The sequence below is a fragment of the Eptatretus burgeri genome, chromosome 16 (genome assembly GCF_056783735.1).
Source record: "Eptatretus burgeri isolate ZD-2024b chromosome 16, Ebu_testis_v1, whole genome shotgun sequence".
Taxonomy (NCBI): domain Eukaryota; kingdom Metazoa; phylum Chordata; class Myxini; order Myxiniformes; family Myxinidae; genus Eptatretus; species Eptatretus burgeri.
This window is the reverse complement of record NC_140976.1, coordinates 54,145,609-54,166,551: the sequence shown is the minus strand read 5'-3', so window position 1 is coordinate 54,166,551 and position 20,943 is coordinate 54,145,609. Positions and strand designations below refer to the sequence as shown.

Below are 20,943 nucleotides of genomic sequence, written 5' to 3'. Positions count from 1 at the left end.
TGGACAACAAAAATGGCGTTCCTTGGGCTATGGGCTGAGAACCTTCCGAACGCTCCACGTAGCACCAGATCGGATGTTCACGGGTGTTGGTGACGAGCCGTACGTAACAACCATCCAGGTAAACCAATGGCTTTTCACTTCATTTATTTCTCATACAGATTCATCAAAACAACCTCATCAGAAAAGCACCAAGCCAAGAATCTCTTCCTTCTCGTCTTTCCCAGATTGGTTTTTGTTTGTTTACTCAATTGTTTGTTTTTGTGGTTTTTTTTGTTTTTGTTTTTTTTTTACTATAAACCCTTCCCCACGTTATGATAAGAGTACAAAACCGACGGCTTGTCGTTTCATTTTTGGCGTTCTCGCAGCAAAAATGGGAACTTTGCATAGTTTAGATTCTTCCTTTTAAAAACAAATTTTGGGACATCACCCGGGGTGCCTTTTCCTGCAACACGTACGTACAGGGGAAAAAGGATCACGAGAGGAAGAGCGAAGGAGGGAAGGGTAGAGTTAGGAAAACAAAGAAAGAAGAAAGTCTTGGCAGGTGAGCATAGTGGTAACAGCCTCACCTGTGATAACCGCTTCGTACGTAGTGCCGAGTTTACCGCTTCCGACGTGTCGGCTTGGCGGTTAATGAAGTCATACATAGTTTGCACATTCTATAAAATCAAAAAAAAACAAGAAAAGCAAAAAGCCATACTGGATAATCTCAAACCCCAAATATTTCATCCCCGTTTCTGACAAAGGTCTTGGCTTTCTTATCTTAGTCATGAATGAACACGTGATGCAAAATGTTCAACAATGGGAAGGAAAAATAACGGGGTTTTGAGGAGGGGGGGGGCGCGGTGGTAAACGAGAGTTATGCATATATTCATATATTCACACAATATTACCAAAAGCGTTGGGACGGTAAGGAAGTATACTGGGTTATTCATTCACAACATTCTACCGGGGGTGTGAATGTCACGAAAGCTCATAAATGTTTCTTAAATACCAGGATAAATGCTGCCCCGTTCCTCCTCCTTCAAATAAATGGAGGACGGGTGATCTGTCCATTCTGAACGTCAGGCACCAATGAAATACAACCCAAAGGGTATTCTGTTCAATTTGGTCTAACTCGAGGCCCTGTGGTGACCACAGGAAAAATTTCCATGTTGTTCTCAAACCGTTTCCGAACACAAACGGCAATACGGCACAGTGCGTTGTAATGCTGGTAGACGTGAAGGCCCTCACGATGGGACCACATCGAAGCCGTTGGTCCGGCATTGTCTGAAATGGCACCAATAGAAGACATCCTTTTGACAAGCTATGGGGAAAAATATGCACGTAAAGGTCGAGAGGGTTCATTTCGATGGAGGATGTGCTTGCCGAATACTTTTGGTAATATAGTGTATAACCACAAGGCAGTACTGTACTACAAACCACAACCGAAGAGGGGGGGGGAGTGTAAAATCATGATGTGGATTTGTAAAGATGAGGGAGAAAATAGAGAAAGTGAAGGAGAGGAGTGAGTGTGGGAGGAGGGATGGGTGGGTAGTGAGTGGGGGAGGGGGAGCAAGTGAAGTAATATATAGGAGAAAGAAAGAGTGGGAGGCCAGAGTTACAGCGTTCCGCCTGGGCATAAGAGACACAGAAATGGATAAAAAAAAATGATGTAGAATTGTGCCGACTGACTTTCCTTGGGTGGCGAGTTGTGCTTCGGCCTGCTTAGAAAACCTTGCAATGAGAAACAGAAGACAGAACAGGCAAGGGGATAGAACAAATCCAGTTTGGTGGCTCTGGACTGGAACAGAGCTGGTTATTGATAATAACAGAAACCGATATCAACCACAACATATATGAGATCAGGTTTATGGAAAATGAAGTGTGATGGCAGAGTTATCAAAATGGCCACGATAAAAGAGAAAATAACACCAGCCACTGATGTCCTCCAACACCAAAATCTCGATTTCCCCCCCCCCTCCCATATCCATCTTTCTGTCTCTCTCTCTCTGTCTGTCTGTCTGTGTCTCTCTCTGTCTGTGTGTGTGTCTATATATATATATATATATATATATATATACATATATATACATATACACACACACACACAAGGTGTGTTAAAAAAAGTATCCAACCTTAATTTTTCGTGCGTAAACAAATGAAGCTAGGGAGGCGTGGTTTGGTGCACGTATGTAGGCGATCCTAATCCGTATGCGTGAATATTTTCCCGCCTGCAGAAGCTGTCAGTCGCCGACAGACCGCCGATGAGTGAGTAAGTGTAAGTGAGCGCCGTCGGATTTTCGTTTTTGACAAAATGACGGAAAAACTTGAACAACGCTACTGCATCAAATTTTGTGTAAAAGCTTGGCGATTCCCAAGTGGAAACGATCCGCAAGATTCAACAGGCCTTCGGGAACGAAGCAATGGGCACCACACAGATAAAAGTGGTACAACCGCTTCAAAGATGGTCGCACATCAGTGGACAGTGAAGCACGTTCTGGTAGGCCCTCAACATCCCGAAATGAGATCGTCATTGACCAAGTGAGAACCCTGCTGATGCAGGATCGTCGAATCACGATCAGAGAACTTGCAGACGAGGCGGGCATCAGCATTGGATCCGTTCATTCCATTGTGACTGAGGATTTGGGCTTAAGGAGAATCACAGCGAAGTTCGTGCCAAAGCTGCTGACGATCGAGCAGAAGCAACTCCGTTTGGAGATCGCACAGGACATGCTGGAGACTGTGAATAGTGATCCCAACTTCTTCAACACAGTGATCACTGGCGATGAGACCACAGTGATCCGTCATTTTGTCAAAAACGAAAATCGGACGGCGCTCACTTACACTCCCTCACTCATCAGTGGTCTGTCGGCGACTGACAGCTTCTGCAGGCGGGAAAATATTCACGCATACGGATTAGGATCGCCAACATACGTGCACCAAACCACGCCTCCCGAGCTTCATTTGTTTACGCACGAAAAATTAAGGTTGGATACTTTTTGAACACACCTCATAAAAAAAAAATATATATATATATATATATATATATATATATATATATATATCTATATATCTATATATATCTATATATCTGTCTCTCTCTCTCTCTCTCACACACACCCTCTATGAAAAAAAAAAATCAATTTGGCCATTTCTACACATCCATTATCTTCTGGACACGCCGCAAGATTTCACTCGAAAAGGTGCCTTTTCCTTTCGCTGTTCTCAGTTATAATTAACTCATTGTCAACGTCCTTTCCAAGCTCCAGAGGAAACCCTTTGTGCACTTGCCACACCATTTCATAAAAAGTGTCCAGAGCACCTCCATTAGTATATATTTTTTCTTTTACCTTTTTCTTTTTCCTCAAAATAAAATAAAATGCTTCAGGGGATCTTGCAGGTCAGAGTGGGCCGGACAAATCTGTCATCCATCTCTACTCAGGAGCTCCCACTGCAGCTTCTTACTGCTTTACCGCCCCATCCTCCCAACATCGCCTCTCCGTCCATGAAAACCTTTTCTCCCTTGCAATGTCATGTAGGGAGGGCATTTGGAGAGAGAATTGAGAGGGGAAAAGAATAGCACCATTTCCACACATTTTCTTTGTGAGATTATTGTGGAGCCCATAATTTCAGATCACCAATGGAAAGGCCTTTCTCTCCAGAAGTCAATATCTTCTGCAAGAAGAAAGGCAAGTGAGTCGTCTGGTTCATTGGATTTCCATAACCAAAGGCTGCACCTAAGCCCAGAGGGGGCCTCAAACGCTTGTACTCGAACTGCCTGTCTCATTCAGAAGTTATCGGGAGGCAAAAGTAGCTCAGGAGCCAAAGCTAACTTCCAGCCTTTTCCTTGCTTTAGCATAAGCCAAGGAAGGGTTGTAGCAACTTTCCCTAGAGCATGTGAAAGCCTCTCGTTTTGGCTCGCCACCATCTTTACCACCATTTTGAAAGGAAAATGGGAACAGAGGTAAAAACAGGCAGGACAAAGACAGACAAACATTGCCAAAATAACCTGACAAGGTAAGCAAGGAGGCAAGGTGAGTTCCAGATCCGACAATCCCATGCCACAGGCTCTCCCAATTATGGTAATCTTCACTCGCAGGCACTGGAGAAGGCCAGACAACCTTGGCCAGCCTCGGCCAGGTACAGCCGGCCGCTGGGGCACACACAGACCTCCATTAGTCCTTGTGTGGGGCCGGGTTTGTCTCGCGCTCCTCGTGGTAGAGATGGCATTCGTACGTTCTCTGCATCCAGCGTGATCTAAGGTGAGTGGAAGGGAATAATAGGTGCATTAGTTGAATGGCATGAAAGATTGGTTAAAATACCGACGATGTTCTTGGTTTCTGAAATAGCTTTGCTTTGACAAATAATACCAATAATAATAATAGAAATGGGTGAAGATTCGTTTTTGATTCTAGAAAGGGGGCTGCAGACGGCTTGGGGTTGGGGGTGGGGACAAATAGCACAGAACACTTATACAGCCCTGTTGAGTATTTATCATATACAACTTACACTTTAGGATATGTAACGTATGCATGCCACTGTAAGTTCATTTGTTTGGCATTGTTTTCTGCTGCCCTGGCGAAAGTGCAAGTTTGCAGCATTACTCATCCCAGTTTTGCGTTAGAATATGGTGAGAGGCGCTGACAGCGAGGTTCTGTGGTCGCAACTGTGGGGTTACTGAAAAATTGCTTCACAATGAGGTTGAACGCCCTAATTGTGGAGAGCTGTGCAACCCTTATCTTTCTTTTTTCCTCGGAGTTCATTATTGATCGGTCCTAATGGGAGTCAAATACTGAACTGCAAAATAGGTTTCTAATTTATTGTAAAGTAAAATTGCGTTGGCCTCGCAAGATAGCCTCGGGGTACGCACACTCACCTCTGAGCTGTTCAGTTTGGGTTCGAATGTCGACCCGGCTATAAACTGTCATCTCGGTGTTTCACAGGGAGGGTGATTCATCAATGCGTTTGCCGTCCCTCGGATGGAGGTTAAACCGGGCGTCCCGTCCGCCGGTATTAGTTGGTGGACGTTAAAGATCCTACGGTGTGCTTCGCAAAGAGTGGGTGAGTTATTGCCAGCACCCTGAACCCTCATTCAGGTATCCTGCGTTGGAGTGGCGACCTGTCCAGGATTGTTACCCCTCGCCAAAGAAACTGCTTTGGCAGAACTGACGCTCTGTATAAGGCAAAGTACATGAATGAATGATAATTGTATTCAAACAAAAACGAATTGGACTTCAGCCCGAGCCCATATTCACTGACGGTATTTACAAATAATAAAATAATTTTAAAAAAAGGACTGCAGTACAACTTCCAATTCCAGGTGCTGTCAAAATGATGAGCGATGACAAGTCACACAAAATGAGAAGAGTCACCAACAGATCAATCTCAAAAGGAAAAGTAATTGATGCAGTATCTTCCAATGTGGAAACAAATCTTATTGAACGAGGATAGTAGAGCAACATGATTGTGGTCTGCAGGTGAGGATAGTGAAATGGTATCCCAGATTTCGTGTTCAAATCCAGCGGAACGCAGCAGAGGAAGCGTGTGGATTCTGGAAACCGAGCTTGCCTCGGCAGAAGTGTGACTGTGATCGGACTGTCGGTAAAAACACAGTTCCTTGTAAGTGAACACATTACTATTAGAAAGTAGACAATGTTGTCTCCTGGAGTATAATATCCGTTGAAGGGGATATTAAATGAATGCCATTTGCATAAATTTTGTTCGGTCGTTAGAGATCCTACTGTCACCGAGCCAGTACCCTGGCCACTCACTCCATGCCTCATCTTCCCACTCCCCTCCTGCAATAACAATCCCTCATGGCTACGAAGTCCTGGTCCACTGACTGATTTAAAAGAAAAGACAAAATCCCCAATATATAATTTACACAAACGCAGTGGTCACATGACATCATATAATCCAATCTGCTTATTTAAGCGATGCGATATCTACTTGCATCTATTTGCCAATCATGGGCGAGCAAAAGTATCTCGGCGACATCCCGGGACGTGGCGGAGTGTGTTCGAGCAGCCAACTCATCCTTCAATGCAGTGGCCTCCCTGACCAATCTCCAGGTAAGGTGAGCCTGCATGCTGCAACAGCATACTATTTGCAAAAAAAAAATATATAAACCTGAAGAGGACGGAAATTTGTTTCAGCAATGATAAATAAACAAACACCATAAATCCCTGACTCTGACTCTGACTCTGACGGATCCCTGACTGTGTCCATGTAACAAAGTGGAGATGTGAGAGAGGAGCGAGGGATGGGTGGGTGTAAGAGACATCATCTTGAAAAGAGGACATTCATCCTGCAGTTCAAAAATGGCGACAAAATCCCCAATTATATAATTGTAAAGCAGATTGGAAGATGAGGAAGTTTGTTTATTCATTAAGGTGACTTTTAACAACAGGCCAAATTGCTTGCCATCATTCCCAACCAATTGTCACTCCTTAATCAATAAGCAATTTATTAGTGGTTGTCAGCTGACGTTTGCCTTTAATTGTCCAGGCTGCAGAGCATGCTTTCTAACTGACCTTTCTTTGACCTTCAAAGTTGCCATAAAAGCACAGTCAATGTATGATTAAACGGCTTATATTTGATTAGCATCCTTGAAGTGTTGCTATGCCCCCACCATCGATGAGGCCCCAACTTGTTGTCCCAAGAAGATGGTGCAGATGAAGCACACTTACCTTCGAGGTGTCTATCCTGGGTTCGATTGTCGACGAGACTATATAAACTCGGATTGGTTATTCGCAGGCAGGGTGGTGGTGGTGACTCACAAAGTGCGGCGAGGGACGGAAATTAAGCAGGGTGACCCCTTCGCTGGCATACGTTAAAGATGCCGAGGTGTCTTTCAACGAAGAGCAGGCCGAGTTATCACCAGCACGCCAAATTCATTCCTGCCCAAACCGAGATCGCATCATGCATTGTCAGCAAATAAAACAAATTCCACCACTTGGACCCACAACTACAGAACGAATTGATCTGGCATTCAAAGTAAACAGCAGAGGGTGCCACAAGCACACTGTGTTGCTGGGGGTGTCTCTTGATGATTCAAATGCAGTACCGAGGTACATCAATCATTGTGATATGATGCTTCCAGCTTTCACTGACTCGAGGGTATTCTCCAGTAAACCATGGTGTGTGAAACTTCCTTCAGTGGAAAGGATTTGTTGGTCTGCAGTCACTGTGTGTGTGTGTGTGTGTGTGTGTGTGTGTGTGTGTGTGTGTGTGTGTGTGTGTGTGTGTGTGTGTGTGTGTGTGTGTGTGTGTGTGTGTGTGTGTGTGTGTGTGTGTGTGTGTGTGATCGCAGGGGCAGATCTACAGGGGAAAGGGGGTGAGGGATGAGGTCTGAACAACGTTCATTTGTAAAAAAAAAAAAAATTTGCAGACGATATCCAATTGTTTTATGGATGTGTAAATTAATTAGAGATCATCTATTTATCAAGTATGCAAAATATGGCAGAAATGGACCCCACTCACCCATTCACTTCAAACAACCATCTCGTTCCCCTTCCCTCTCCTACCACCATCCTGGAATGCTTGATAAACCATGGATCAATGAGAAAGCAGGGTGGCAAATAAAGAGATCTGAAGAATTATTTAAGCTTATATACTGCCTGATACATTGACCATCCGGATCATCACCTGGGATCTTCAAATTCTCAGTGAGAAGAGTTCATTGCAAGACTTGGCTGTTGCCATGGAAATGCCATTTCCATAGTGATGCAGCTGCGTTCTGGACGTCATTGTTCCACGATGCTCGATTATCCGCATAACATCGCCGTGTCTCAAAATGCAATGAAGTGGTCAAAACCACGTGGTTTAAACATGCCGCAGACCGCAACTGCACTGACAGCATGGAATGCTTCGACGATACCTGCGTATTGCAGCATCTATAGGGATGAAGTGCATTTCACCAAACCGTAGGAACTTCCACCATCGATCCACTTCACATTCACGACACAAGAGGCACAAAAGCAGAGGAGGGTTCTTCTTTCCCTTCGCAATGAATGTGTTTAGCAAGCGGGCGATCTGCTGTCCGTAACCAAAAGCCACAGAGTGAACCTGGCCGACACATTCTGTAAGGATGGAAGAGGAAGAACAGGCACGACATCTTTAGTGTTGAAAGTCAGTGTGGTTTGTGATGCTACGATGCGTTGATTTCTTGTCACACATTACATATCGTGTTTACCACCCGCAGTACGCTCGTATTCCCTCGTGGACGCTCAAGATGCCATGTTACATTTAATTTTGAAATGCGTTTGCCTTTTGGCTGATATTGTGGTTAAATGCTAAATCGTTGTATAATGTTTACTGTGGTGAGGGGTGAAAGAAAGGAGGCCCACTATATTTGTGACTTAGCTATTAGTGCCCAAGTGGCAAGGACACTGGCTGGACTGGTAACCCAGGTGTGGGTTTAAATCCAGCTGAAGGCAGCAGTGTTAACGATTTGATCTCGAAGCGTCTGGAGACTGAGCTCGTCGGAACCCAACTGGCTCGTTCATGACCCTCAGGAGAGGACAAATCAGCCTGTCTTGCCTGGTCTTCCTGTTAAACCAATCAATGCATTGCAGTCGGTCGACTCTTCATGCAGCCTGAGTTGAGCTTGAGCATGAGCATGACATCTATTAATAATGGTTGCACCCAAAAGGCTCCGAACCAATCATATATATCAGATCAGACCTCATCACTGTAGTGAGTACCAGGAAGTATGTGCCACACCAGCTATTGCTGCATCCAACCTGACCAACAGGAAATGCCTGCCACACATTCACAAAACAGTTTTGGGAGTAGTCAGGAACAATAAAAAAATTTAAAAGGCCCTTCTCCGGGGTGGACGGGTCGATCAAATTGAGAATTAAATTCTCTGCCGGTATTGGCTGCAGTGCACCGACGGAGAAGTGTGGGGCTGTGGCACTAACCTCATGCCTAATATGTGGAGCCGATGCAACTGTTTAGCCAGAAGAGACTTTTCAATATTGCTGCAGTTATGGAAAAGCCCCAGTGAGTTATGTCCAACGCATAAAAAAACCCTGGAGTTTAGATATTTCCAGTGATTGTGTAGTTAGGTTACCCATCCTCTAGTATGAAGGGAATTAAGGGAGATGCGTTGTGATTGTAGGTAGAACCGTCCCCATTGTTCTCTTTCTCATTTCAAAACATCCATTTTCCAACTCGGTATTCGAACCTCATTTCCAAACCCTAATGTTGCGACACCCGGACTCGAACCCTCGTTCTCATGCTTCATTGTGAAATACACCTTCGCAAACCACGTTACCTCACCAGTATTTCGGCCAGATAATCACAATTCCAGCATTGTAATGGTCGTAATTCTACGCCGTTCCAGCATCCCAGCCATAGCGGATCAACGGAGGCTCTGCCTAAAACATGCTCCCCCCTCCACCCCCTAACCCCCCCCTCCTACCCCTGCATTTCTGTAAATACTTGCATCTGTATAAAACGTACCTGCTCATATAAGATTTGTTGTTTCCAAACCTGCTCGATTGTCTCTTTCCTTAATTGGTTAGATATATCGTGTAATAAATAGTCGGGAGGTTACACTCCATTGATTCTCTGTGCTAGTCTAGTCGGCAGCCCACCTACGCTTTCTCTTGGTCTTACGTAATTAGACAAATGTGGGAGGCCAAGAGCATAGTCTCTATCTAAGGTAATTAGGTCACCGGGAAAGTAGCGTGAGAGTTTGATGCGGGGACCCTGCCAGATTTAGTCACCCGAGACAGTGTCCATGGTTGCTTCGAAACCTTTCGGGTCACGGAGTTATCCATGGCCCCTCGTCTTCATGGTCAAAGATTGGGAAGCGGGTCCGAAAAAGGCAACACTCGTGACCCGGCGACGTACGCTAACGTGTGTGTATGTGTATGTGTATGTGTATGTGTATGTGTATGTGTATGTGTATGTGTATGTGTATGTGTATGTGTATGTGTATGTGTATGTGTATGTGTATGTGTATGTGTATGTGTATGTGTATGTGTATGTGTATGTGTATGTGTATGTGTATGTGTATGTGTATGTGGCTGTGTATGTGTATGTGTATGTGTATGTGTATGTGTATGTGTATGTGTATGTGTATGTGTATGTGTATGTGTATGTGTATGTGTATGTGTATGTGTATGTGTATGTGTATGTGTATGTGTATGTGTATGTGTAATGTGTAATGTGTAATGTGTAATGTGTAATGTGTAATGTGTAATGTGTATGTGTAATGTGTATGTGTAATGTGTAATGTGTAATGTGTAATGTGTAATGTGTAATGTGTAATGTGTATGTGTAATGTGTGTGTGTGTGTGTGTGTGTGTGTGTGTGTGTGTGTGTGTGTGTGTGTGTGTGTGTGTGTGCATAAACACACTGTTAGACCCCGCTATTCACAGGGGATACGTTCCTGGGAAATGCCGTGAATGTTGGGGTCCACGGATGTCAGGGCATTGTTTTATTTATTAATTTATTTTTAAATTTTCAACATGGTCTCGGCTCGTGGAAGAGTGATAGAACAAATCAGACCACAACATAACAAAGGGAACAGCAGGAAGAAAAGAGAAAAACCAACAGCAGGGTGGAGGGAGAAAGTAGTCGGAGACGGACAAACAAGGGATGGAGATAACTATGAGGGGTAATGGAGAACGCAAAAGGTGGACAATATGGATACATAAGCAACATTGTGTTTGACTAGTTTATGATTTTGTGAAGGTCTGAGGATAGGGACGAGGTTGCTGCCTGTCTGTTAGCAGGATGAGAGATGTCACAACAAAGAGTGGAGTCATCAGCAAAGAGATAAAGAGGATTTTCCAGAGAGTAGGTGAGATCATTGATGAAAATTAGGAATAATATGGGGCCTAGGACACGCCTTGGGGTACTTCAGCCTTGACAGGAAGAGAATATGAAAGGATTCCGTTGAGAGCCACACGTTGTCAATGAGAGGGGAGAAAGTCAGTAATCCAAGAGTGGAGTTGGCCTTGGATTCCAAAGACAGACAGCTTGGAGAGCAGGGCAGGACACCAGACTATCAAAAATCCAAGCTCTGCCCAGAGAGACAGCCCTGATCTCATGTCTGATATTGATGGCCTCCACCATTGTCGGGAGAGTAGAAGCTGCATGTCCAGGATAGGGTGACCAGGTCTGAATCTGAATTGATGATCTGAGATGAGGCTGTTGGAGAAAAGGAATTTTTAAAATGTTAACTGTGACGATTGATTCCATGACCTTGCTGCTGAAATAAGCTAATTGGGCTGCAGTGAAGGGGATCCATTTTTTAACCTTTTTATGTAATGCTGTGACGTTGGCTGATTTCCAGTTTCCCAGGTGGAGAGGAGACCAATCCTGAATTGTAAAAATAATAATAATAATAATAGTGATAATTCAATTTTAAAAACAACTGCGAATGTTGAAGCAGGCCACACTTTATGACCCACAGATCCGTGGGGTCCACGGATAGCGAGCAGCAGGGTCCAACAGTATATAATGTACATATATATATATATATATATATATATATATATATATATATATATATATATATATATATATATATATATATACATATATACATATATATATATACATATACATATACACTGTATATTAATATATTTTTCTCAAATGTGTCTCAAATGTGTCTCAAATGTATCAACACAATGATAGACGTTTACACGCAGGTCATTCCAAAAGTCTAGCCCCTCAATCTTTTTACAACACTATATTTATTCTACAGCATTGTACTTGTACAGTGTATAAGTATATCCTTCCCACCTCATTATATGATAATTACATTGTCTTCCCACATGTAGCATTGCTGTAGTTGTCATGAAACATGGCTGCCCCATGGATGTCCATCAGAAGCAATGTGCTGTTATTGAATTATTGGTGTGCGAGGAGGAGACCATTGGAAACATCCAAAAGCGACTACAGCAGGCATGTGGGGACGATGGTCTCGACCGCAGCATCGTTGGTCGATGAGCCAAGTGGATAACGTCCACAGGAGTTAAACATGCCGATATGCATGACTGCCCTTGCGGTGGCAGGCCACGATCAGCATGGACGGATGTCAAAGTTGAAAATGTGAACTTTGTTTTCCGGGGCTGGTTAACTTAATTATGCATCAACATTGAGCCGACAGGACTCTCACTTCAAACTTCAAAATACAAGGTAAGAGTTAGGAAAATCATATCTCTTTCCTATCTTACCTTGTATTGTTACGAATCTGGAACCCATCGCACACAACAGCCAGGGTTCCTATAGAACAGTTATATCGATAAGTCTGTGCTTCTAGTCAGGGTTCCTTCCCCTTTGTTTAATGGGTGAATAATTGTACATGCGCTGTGAATTATTTTATATTTCGACCTTTTGTTACATCAATTACTACAACAACAATATCCTCCTTTGTTTCTCGTCCCACCATCATCCATCGGCACCATTAAACATGTGCGTGTCAGCACGTACCTGGGCGGAGTTTCCTCGGCCACCAGAGCTCCGACTCCGCCCCAGAGAGATGGAATGTTCCCCGCGACCAATGGGAGGCGAGACGTCTCAGATGGCGATCCTTCCCACGATACCGCAGCCCGCAGGAGAAATACAATATAAGGAACGCCAGGGTCTTGGAAACAGCGTTAGGGTTGGGCGATCAGGTTTGAGGTGCCGGAGTTCGACTCGTCTGGTCTGGTCGGCTTGGCAGTGCTCGGGTCGTCTCGTCTCATCCACTTGGCATCCGATGCTTTTCCTCCGTCCCTGGTGCTTGGAATGGCATCGTTGCTACGGGTTCGAGTCCCGCCGAGCCAGATCGTCAAAGACCACACGAGGTGGACAGGTCCAAGCGCAGGCTCTGGTCTCAAGCTCACCTGTCCTCAAGCTGGAGGCCTTCAATAAAGACCATTGGGGTCCATTTCTGTGTGTGTGCGTCTGTCTGTGGGCCCATCTTTAAGTAGGAACTGTTAAGTGCTTTTTGCCTTGTACATACTGCATTTCTTGTCAGATAACTCTGCCCTTTATGTGTTCCTTCCCCACCTATTGTAAATAAATATCCATTTGTTGAATGTATCAGCTCGTTTCTATGTTTTCTTCATTGGTTTAACACGGTGTGTGTTGGGGAATTAAAAAGGCCGTTGCTGCTGTAGAAGTAAATTTGGACCAACGGGACCTCGGTAACCATCCGCTCGGGTTAGGCACGGGTCGAGCACGGAAACGACTCGTCCCGTTCGAGCCCCGTCGAGGGTGTGAATACTCGGTAGTTCGCCACGTGGGTCTCTAGGTATTTTGAAGTTTGGCAAATAACCCTGTACCACGTGGTTGATTTATTGACGATTCACGGTCCTGTAAGGGACCCGTACCCTCGGAGTTATCCAATGGTGATGATCTAGATTCCGGGTGTTCGGTGGAGCCGACTCTACTGCTCCACCTAGCAGTCCTGCTCGTCGCCGATACCCGGCCCACAACAATATTTCACCTGCCCATTTTAACCCCTTACCAATTACCAAAATAAAAATTAAAAAAAAACTCGTCCAGGCATGCCCTCACCAATTAACGAAATGACATTTTCATTTTCAAGAAGAATATTTCTGGAGGCAACACCATTTTTAGGAACGCTGTTGAGGTTGTCCCGATTGAGCCACAATGGTGAGGGACTGAAAACATCATCAGGCCCAAATACTCCTGTTAACCAGGATAACAAGTGAACCACCAATTTTGATGACACAGAAGTCACCCAAAAAAGTATAAACTCAATGATGTCAGAACGAAGTGCCCTGAAAGGGAGCAGCCATCCGTATTGGCACCATAATTAAATATGACACAGTTAACCATGCGGACACTGTCCTGGCCGAAGGAATAATCCAGGTGAGAAGACGGCATCAAGGTGAGAGAGGTGAGGCAATGTGTGAGCACCAGCAGGTTACGAGTTGCTTCGTAGCAAGCACGTGCACTCTTTCAACATCGGATAACATCGAGTGCAGGTATACCGCATGATGCTGTCTGTTGTTTAAGGTGCTGCCACAATAACCAGGAATCTCTCAGTGAAGGCCCGAGTGTGATGAGACAAAGTGTCCCGTGAGTGACGCAGTGTCGCTTAAAGACAGAAGGAAGGCCAAAACTGAAGCGTGTTTCATGGATCAATCGGTTTCCTCAATTTATGGCCAAAAAAGTATTGCAATATTATTAATAGGTTCATGATAGGATGTTATCATTATCGGAAGGCCAAAGCCCTTTTGTTTTTGAGGAAATACGTTTTGGTGGAAAGCAATCTTCTCTTCACAATTGCCTATGGCTGTCCTATTGCTCTTTCCAACAATAGGAGTGTTATCAAATTGAACTCCCCCCCCCCCACCAACTTCAGCCCCCACCACTCCTTTTCATTAATTTGAAAATACCATGAAAAATAGCGACTAACTTTCATGGAGGGGCTTTTCATGAACGCCACATGCAGTACAAGGACATCAGGTGACAATAGTGCACTCTTCCATGAATTACAAGGACATTGCTAGGCAATGGACAAACGAGCACAGCAAATTGGATGTAAAACCTTGGATCCCGAAATCACGAGTTGAGTGCTTGGATGGGATGGCCGAGCAGGCCAACCCTTTCTCTGCAATGGGAATTATTTCAGCGCACGACGCTGAGAGCCTGCAGTTGAAAACCACCGCGGTGCAACAATGTCCTATGATGAATAGCACGTTACTGCATTGTTATCACGTTGATTCATGGGAGAGTGCAGTACATGATGTGGTGCTCTGCGTTTGGTCGGGATGGAAATCTGGGTCAATTTCGAGCTGTTTTTGCGCATGGTTACTCTGTATCATTCTTGCGTATCACCTCATCTGGCTGTGCTGAAAGGGTGGCCCAGAGGTATGCGCACTCACCTCTGAGCTCTCCAGCCTGGGTTTGAATTGAGACTGAGCTGTAAACTGACATTCTGGTCATTCACAGGCAGGGCGATGCATCAATGCATGCGCCGTCCATCGGATGGATGTTACAGCATTAGTTGGTGGACAATAAATATCCCACGGTGTCCTTCGTGAAGAGTGGGCAAGCTATTGCTGGCACTCTGAACAAATGACAAATTCCTGCTCCAACCTACAGGAAGCACTGCATCAGCGGCACAACCAAGTCCCAAGCAATAATGCAACCCATCAGCTCTGTGCTGCATACTAAATGATGCTGATAATGATAATCTTCATCTGGCTGTTGTCAGAATCGTTTCTGGCGTGTGCAGCTGTACCGCTGATGGTGCCCTCATCGATCGAAGTGGAAATTTGAAAGTTGGCCAGGGTACCGGCAAATATTGGCCAACTCTTGGTACCATAAATCCACACTGTAAGCGAATGCACGCAGATGAGACAGACAGCTCGATGTTGCCATGTGAAGGATGGTTGTTCTCAGTGATGTAACACCATACCTGCAAAGCACCAGCGGTTGCCTTCAGGTTGAAAATGAAACCCAGACTAGGCTGGTCACAGGTGAGTGTGCTGCATTTCACCTAACCTGTCGGCTAAGTTACTGTGCTCAATGTCATGGTACAGTCTAACAAGTGCTGCAGAGCTCTCATCTTTGGCAGAAGGGGAGAGGGTCGGCTGTTGGAAATCGCACTCACCGCTCCTTCGCGAGCCTCCAGCAAAAGTCCGAGACGACAGGACACTGACACGTCTCCAGCATCGGCCTCGATAGCGATGCCACGTGGGGCGTCCATGAGTAACGAGCGTGTTGGAGACTCGAGCCTGCCAGACAAAAATTGTAACAGCAATGATTTCATGAAAAAAAAAAAATTTGGAATGAGTTTAAACACTGCAATTACCAGATGTGAATTCATTACCACGATATTGAACCTTTTTTCAACGTCATTAACGTCCCGACAATGATTTCTGGATTTGGGTGCTTTACAGCCGTAACGACAATCGATTACGATTCAACATTTGATCAAATTATCAGTCATGCACCTTTTAAAACTCTGAAGGACGTTTCATTTCTTGAAAATAATGGCGTTTCAACTGGGATCCAATGCCAACTATTGGAACAATCTCATCAGAATTATTGAAACTGATGTCAAATATATATATATATATATATATATATATATATATATATATATATATATATATATATATATATATATATATATATATAAAAAACCCTGTGTCGTAAGAGGCGACCAGGGTTGCGTCAGGAAGGGCATCCGGCGTAAAACATGTACCAAATCACTATGCGGATCATACGGATGATCCGCTGTGGCGACCCCGAACGGGAGCAGCCGAAAGAAGAAGTAGATATATATATATATATATATATATATATATATATATATATATATATATATATATATATATATATATATATATATATATATATATGTTTTAGAACACCCACATTTTTCAGTTCTTATTGAAATTTAAGCAGTTCAAGTCCAGTGAATAACCTGAAATGGTAGAAAGCTAAGCGGTAAACTGCCAGAGGTTAAATAAAAAAGTTTAGGTTACCAAAAACTGAAAAATAATGTGAATTTCAGAGTTGTTAAAAAAGGCCCTTTTGAGGGAACAAGTAATGGGTTAACAACTGCAGCTGTTCTGCAGCAATGGAAGTAAATTAAGCCTTGAAAGTTGATGCAAGCAATTCCGACAGGTGTCTCAACTTTTGTTGATTAGTTACAAACCCTCTGTCTGTATAAAAGCAGTGTTGGAACAGACTGTTGCGACACCCTCTGAAGCATTATTTGGACAATATTGCACTGCAGGAAGTAGTATATTGCTTTCATAATGGTGAGAAAAAGACAATTAACAAAGGAAGACAGACAGACCATTATCTATCTATATATTACTAAAACTCATCTTGTATGTATGTACGTATGTTCCCGAAATACAGCCAAAACGGTACATGATAGTGCAAAGATTTTCAGGCCACCTTATTCACCATTCTCCTGCGGTGTGCAGTATCAAGTTTCGTTCCAATCGGGCAACGAAAAAATTATTTAAAAAAATTAATTCCCGATTCATCAAGTACTCTCCGGGAGAATTTGATCAATGCAAACAACCTCAGCGGTATAGTTCGCTGGAGCTATCTTGTTTGTTTGTTTTATCAACCACTGTCACAATGGAAACCCAACAGGTTCACGGGTCATCTAGTCTCATATAAAAGTGTTGGTCTTTCCTTTAGAGAAATTGCAAAGCAGCCAAGGTGTCAGTGAGTAGTTTCCTACACCATCAAAAGGCACTTGGAAACTGGAGGAAACTCTGACAGGAAGAGGTCTGGCAGACCCAAAGCCACAACACAATCAGAAGACAAGTTTCTGAGATTCAACAGCTTGCGTGATCGGTGGCTCACAGGACAGCAGCTTCAAGCACAACTTAACACTGGTCAAAGTAAGGAAGTCTCAGTTTCAACTGTGAAGAGAAGACTTCGAGCTGCATGTTTGACAGGTCGAGTGGCAGAAAGAAAGCCATTGCTAATATGGCAAAATAAGAAAAAGAGGCTTGCCTGGGCCATGAAGCACCACCAGTGGACTATTGAAAAATGGAAATGGAGGAAGGTCTTATGGAGCGATGAATCTTAATTTGAAATATTCGGTTCATCACACAGGGTTTTTGTACACCGTCGAGTATGCGAAAGGATGGTTCCTCAGTGTATGACACCAACTGTCAAACATGAAGGAGGAAGTGTGATGATCTGGGTCTCTTTTGCTGGATCCAGAGTCGGCGACTTGCACATAGTGACTGGCACCCTGAACCAAAAGGGCTACCACAGCATTTTTTCAGCGCCATGCAATACCCTCTGGTCTACACCTAGTTTGTCAGGGGTTCATCCTCCAGCAAGATAACGACCCAAAACATACCTCCAGGCTATGTCAGAACTACCTTAGAAGAAAAGAACAAGACGGTAGGCTTCAAATCATGGAATGGCCAGCACAGTCTCCAGACTTAAACCCCATCGAGCTGGTTTGGGGTGAACTGGACAGAAGGGTGAAAGCAAAGCAACCTACAAGTGCAACACATTCGTGGGAACTTCTGCAACAGTGTTGGGAAGAACTTTCCAAACAATATTTGATTTCCATTATAGAAAGATTGCCACGAGTAGGTTCAGCTGTTATATCTGCAAAAGGTGGCGACTTTGATGAGTCAAAGATTTAGATTAAATTTTGTTCAACAAAACGATTCCATGATTTCTTTTTTTATCTGCAATTGTTTATTTGTTCTCTGCTTTAATTTCAGAGTACATTGAAACATTAAACTGCTTAAATTTCAGTAAAAACTGGAAAAATGGGGGTGTTCTAAAACCTTTGTATGCCTGGTGTTGGCTTAATGGTTCGGGTGGTGGGCTTTGGGTCCGAGGGTCCTGAGTTTAAATCTCGCTCAGCTGTTAAATTAATACCAGGTGTGGTTAACTCAGCCTGTCATCCTTCTGAGGTCGGCAAAATGAGTGCCAGCGTGCTGGTGTGCTGTGTCGGAGTGGCGATTCGTCCAGGATTGTACCCAATAGCCAAGGAGACTGCTAAAGCAGCACCAACCCTCTTCACATAGTGTGGTCCCAATCTCCTCTCCTCCTCTAAAACTTTTGATCGGTGGAGTATATATTGCAACCCCTCCCATGCTCTTCTGGCTGAACAAGCTGCATAAAGCAACCTTGAAAGGCTATCCAAGGTAAGCCCTTTGATGTTTTAAACCCTTCCCAGAGTTCCTCAACAGCTGTAAAGACGTTCACAAATAGTACACACATGAGAATCCCAATGCTACACACCACCTCAGCTGCCGGACCGGTTTCACCACTTATTGGGGAATCATCAGCAACAATCATCTCTTTGCTGTACCCATTTTTAAGAAGGACTCATCGAACTAATCTGATTTCTTTCATTGCATCAGCTTTGGAAGATGAAACTGTCCAAGCATGAGCTGCCAAGATCCATGCTGCACTGTGGTTGTGGGAGATAAAATCCAGTTATTTGCTGTTTCAATAATGACATAATTACTTGAACATATATATATTGTTATGTTTGTGGGAAGGGGGGGGGGTTAGACATTACCTTAGAATATGTAGAAGTGTAAAGAGTAACATGGTCCTTGTCCAAGTAGGTAGCCTATCTCGATGCAATAAGTTAGGATATGTCAGCTTAAGGATTGTCTTGTTTTAATGTGCACCATACAGGGGATGGTGCATAGTAATAATTAATTAGGGATTAAGGTGAGGAATTGTATGTGTAACCCTTTAGTAATGTCCCACCAGGTGGCCTTGGGGCTCTGCCAGGCAAGAGAGAGAGAGAGAGGGGGGAGCTACATATGATCAAGGGTGGAGCTATGGATGCTCCAAGGAGCAGAATTGTCCAGATAGAGTGAGGGGAGGAGCCTGGATCGTGCAGGTGCGGTATTTCTGGGAGGATCATGGTCTGAGGGGAGCCTGTAAAAATGAGTCCGAGAAGAACGGTGCTGAGGATAACAGGGAGAGAGGGGAGCTGGTCTGAAAGGATTTGTGGACTTTGAGGAGAACCGCGAGGGAGGCGATCATCCTGCTCGCCTACGCCCTGTTTCATCTACTTGGTGCCTGTTTGTTATCCTCACTACCTCCTCATTGCCTGCTCATACCTCCTGTCGGTGGCTGCTTCAGCGCCATCACCCACCACCCAGAGATAAGCCACCCGGTTCTTGTTCCGCGTCCCCGTCTGTGATTGAGTCCGGATGAGACACCTTAGATTCCTTGAGATTTATTTCTACGTCACTGTACGTAATTAATTATTAATTGTATTCCATTCCTTCCCTCCCAACCCGCTGTCATATTCCTTTTTTTCGGGTCAATCTTCCTCTGGTTTGTTTGTTTCGGGAATAAATCTGTTGGATTTATGAAAGTTTTAGGGTTCTCGTGTCTCTCTTCGGTTCTCACGTGCACAAATCTGCCATTAATTGAACACGGTCTGAAGGAGTTAAAACCAACTCAGTTCGTATTGCATACTTACTCCCATTTGTCACTCCTCGACATTCTGGTCACACTAAAAAAACAAAAACAGGGGGAACTGGGCCAGACACGCAGCAAGAACGGACGAGTGGAATTGCCAACTGGCAACCTCGAGCCCCCGGAAGAAGCAGAGTTAGACCGACACATAGAGGGATGAAATTGGAAAGTTTACTGAAACACAAAGGTCTCCAAATGCATCGAATAGAGCACAATGGACCATGTTGAGGGAGGCCTTTGTCCTGCGGTGGACTAGACGCGCCGATCGAGTCGAGTCGAGTCGAGTCCTTCGTTGAAGGAAAAATATAATTTCTATTTTTGAAGTTCACAGTCAAATTCTCACAGAGGTTTCTCACGTGATCTGATGACATCATCAGATTTTGACGAGTGTCACGAGAAACGTTTGAAGATTCTTGGAAGGGAAATAAACGGTTTTGCAAAAAGGTTCATGCGACTGGACTGAGGCTTTTAGCAACGTCCGCAGTGCCTTCACAAAGTATTCCCACCCCTTGACTTTTGTCACATTTTGTTGTGTTCCAGACTGAATTTGAAATGGATTTCATTTTTTTTAAAAATTGCCACCGATCTTCACAAACCCCAAAATGTCAAAATTCTGTTCTTGCATATGGCAGTTTGGTTGCCAGGTAGCTATCAATTCTTGGAAGCACAGCTGTGCCACTGATGCTGTGCCCATCTACCAGTACATTAGAACTCATCTCACCAACCTGGGAAAGATGACAGGCTGAGTCAACCCCACCTGGTGTCAATTCAGTAGCCAACTGGGCTTGAACTGAGGACCCTAAGATCCTAAGCCAGCTACCCTAACCACAATGCCAACATCAGGCTCAATGACAAAGTGAAAACATGTTTTCAGAAATTTTTACAAATTAATGAAAAATGAAAAGCTGAAATGTCTTGCGTCAACAAGTATTCAACCCCTTTGCTACGACACTCCAAACTGAACTCAAGGTGCATCCAATTTCCTTGGATCATCCTTGAGATGTCTATACAACTTGACTAGTGTCCACCTGTGGC

The 20,943-nt window shown here is 44.1% G+C and overlaps 1 protein-coding gene across 4 annotated transcripts in view; it reads right to left on the bottom strand.

Moving 5' to 3' along the window:
• Positions 1-127: 127 nt before the first annotated feature.
• Positions 128-20,943, bottom strand: part of LOC147011083 (delta-sarcoglycan-like) — a 335,437-nt gene continuing 314,621 nt past the window's right edge. For all 4 annotated transcript variants that reach the window (XM_085858759.1, XM_085858760.1, XM_085858758.1 and 1 more), the window contains 2 exons: positions 15,575-15,698; positions 128-4,236 (listed from right to left, as the gene is read on the bottom strand). In XM_085858759.1, the coding sequence (XP_085714885.1) occupies positions 4,069-4,236; positions 15,575-15,698 (292 nt within the window). In that variant the 3' untranslated portion in view covers positions 128-4,068. The remainder of the gene's footprint in view (positions 4,237-15,574; positions 15,699-20,943) is intronic.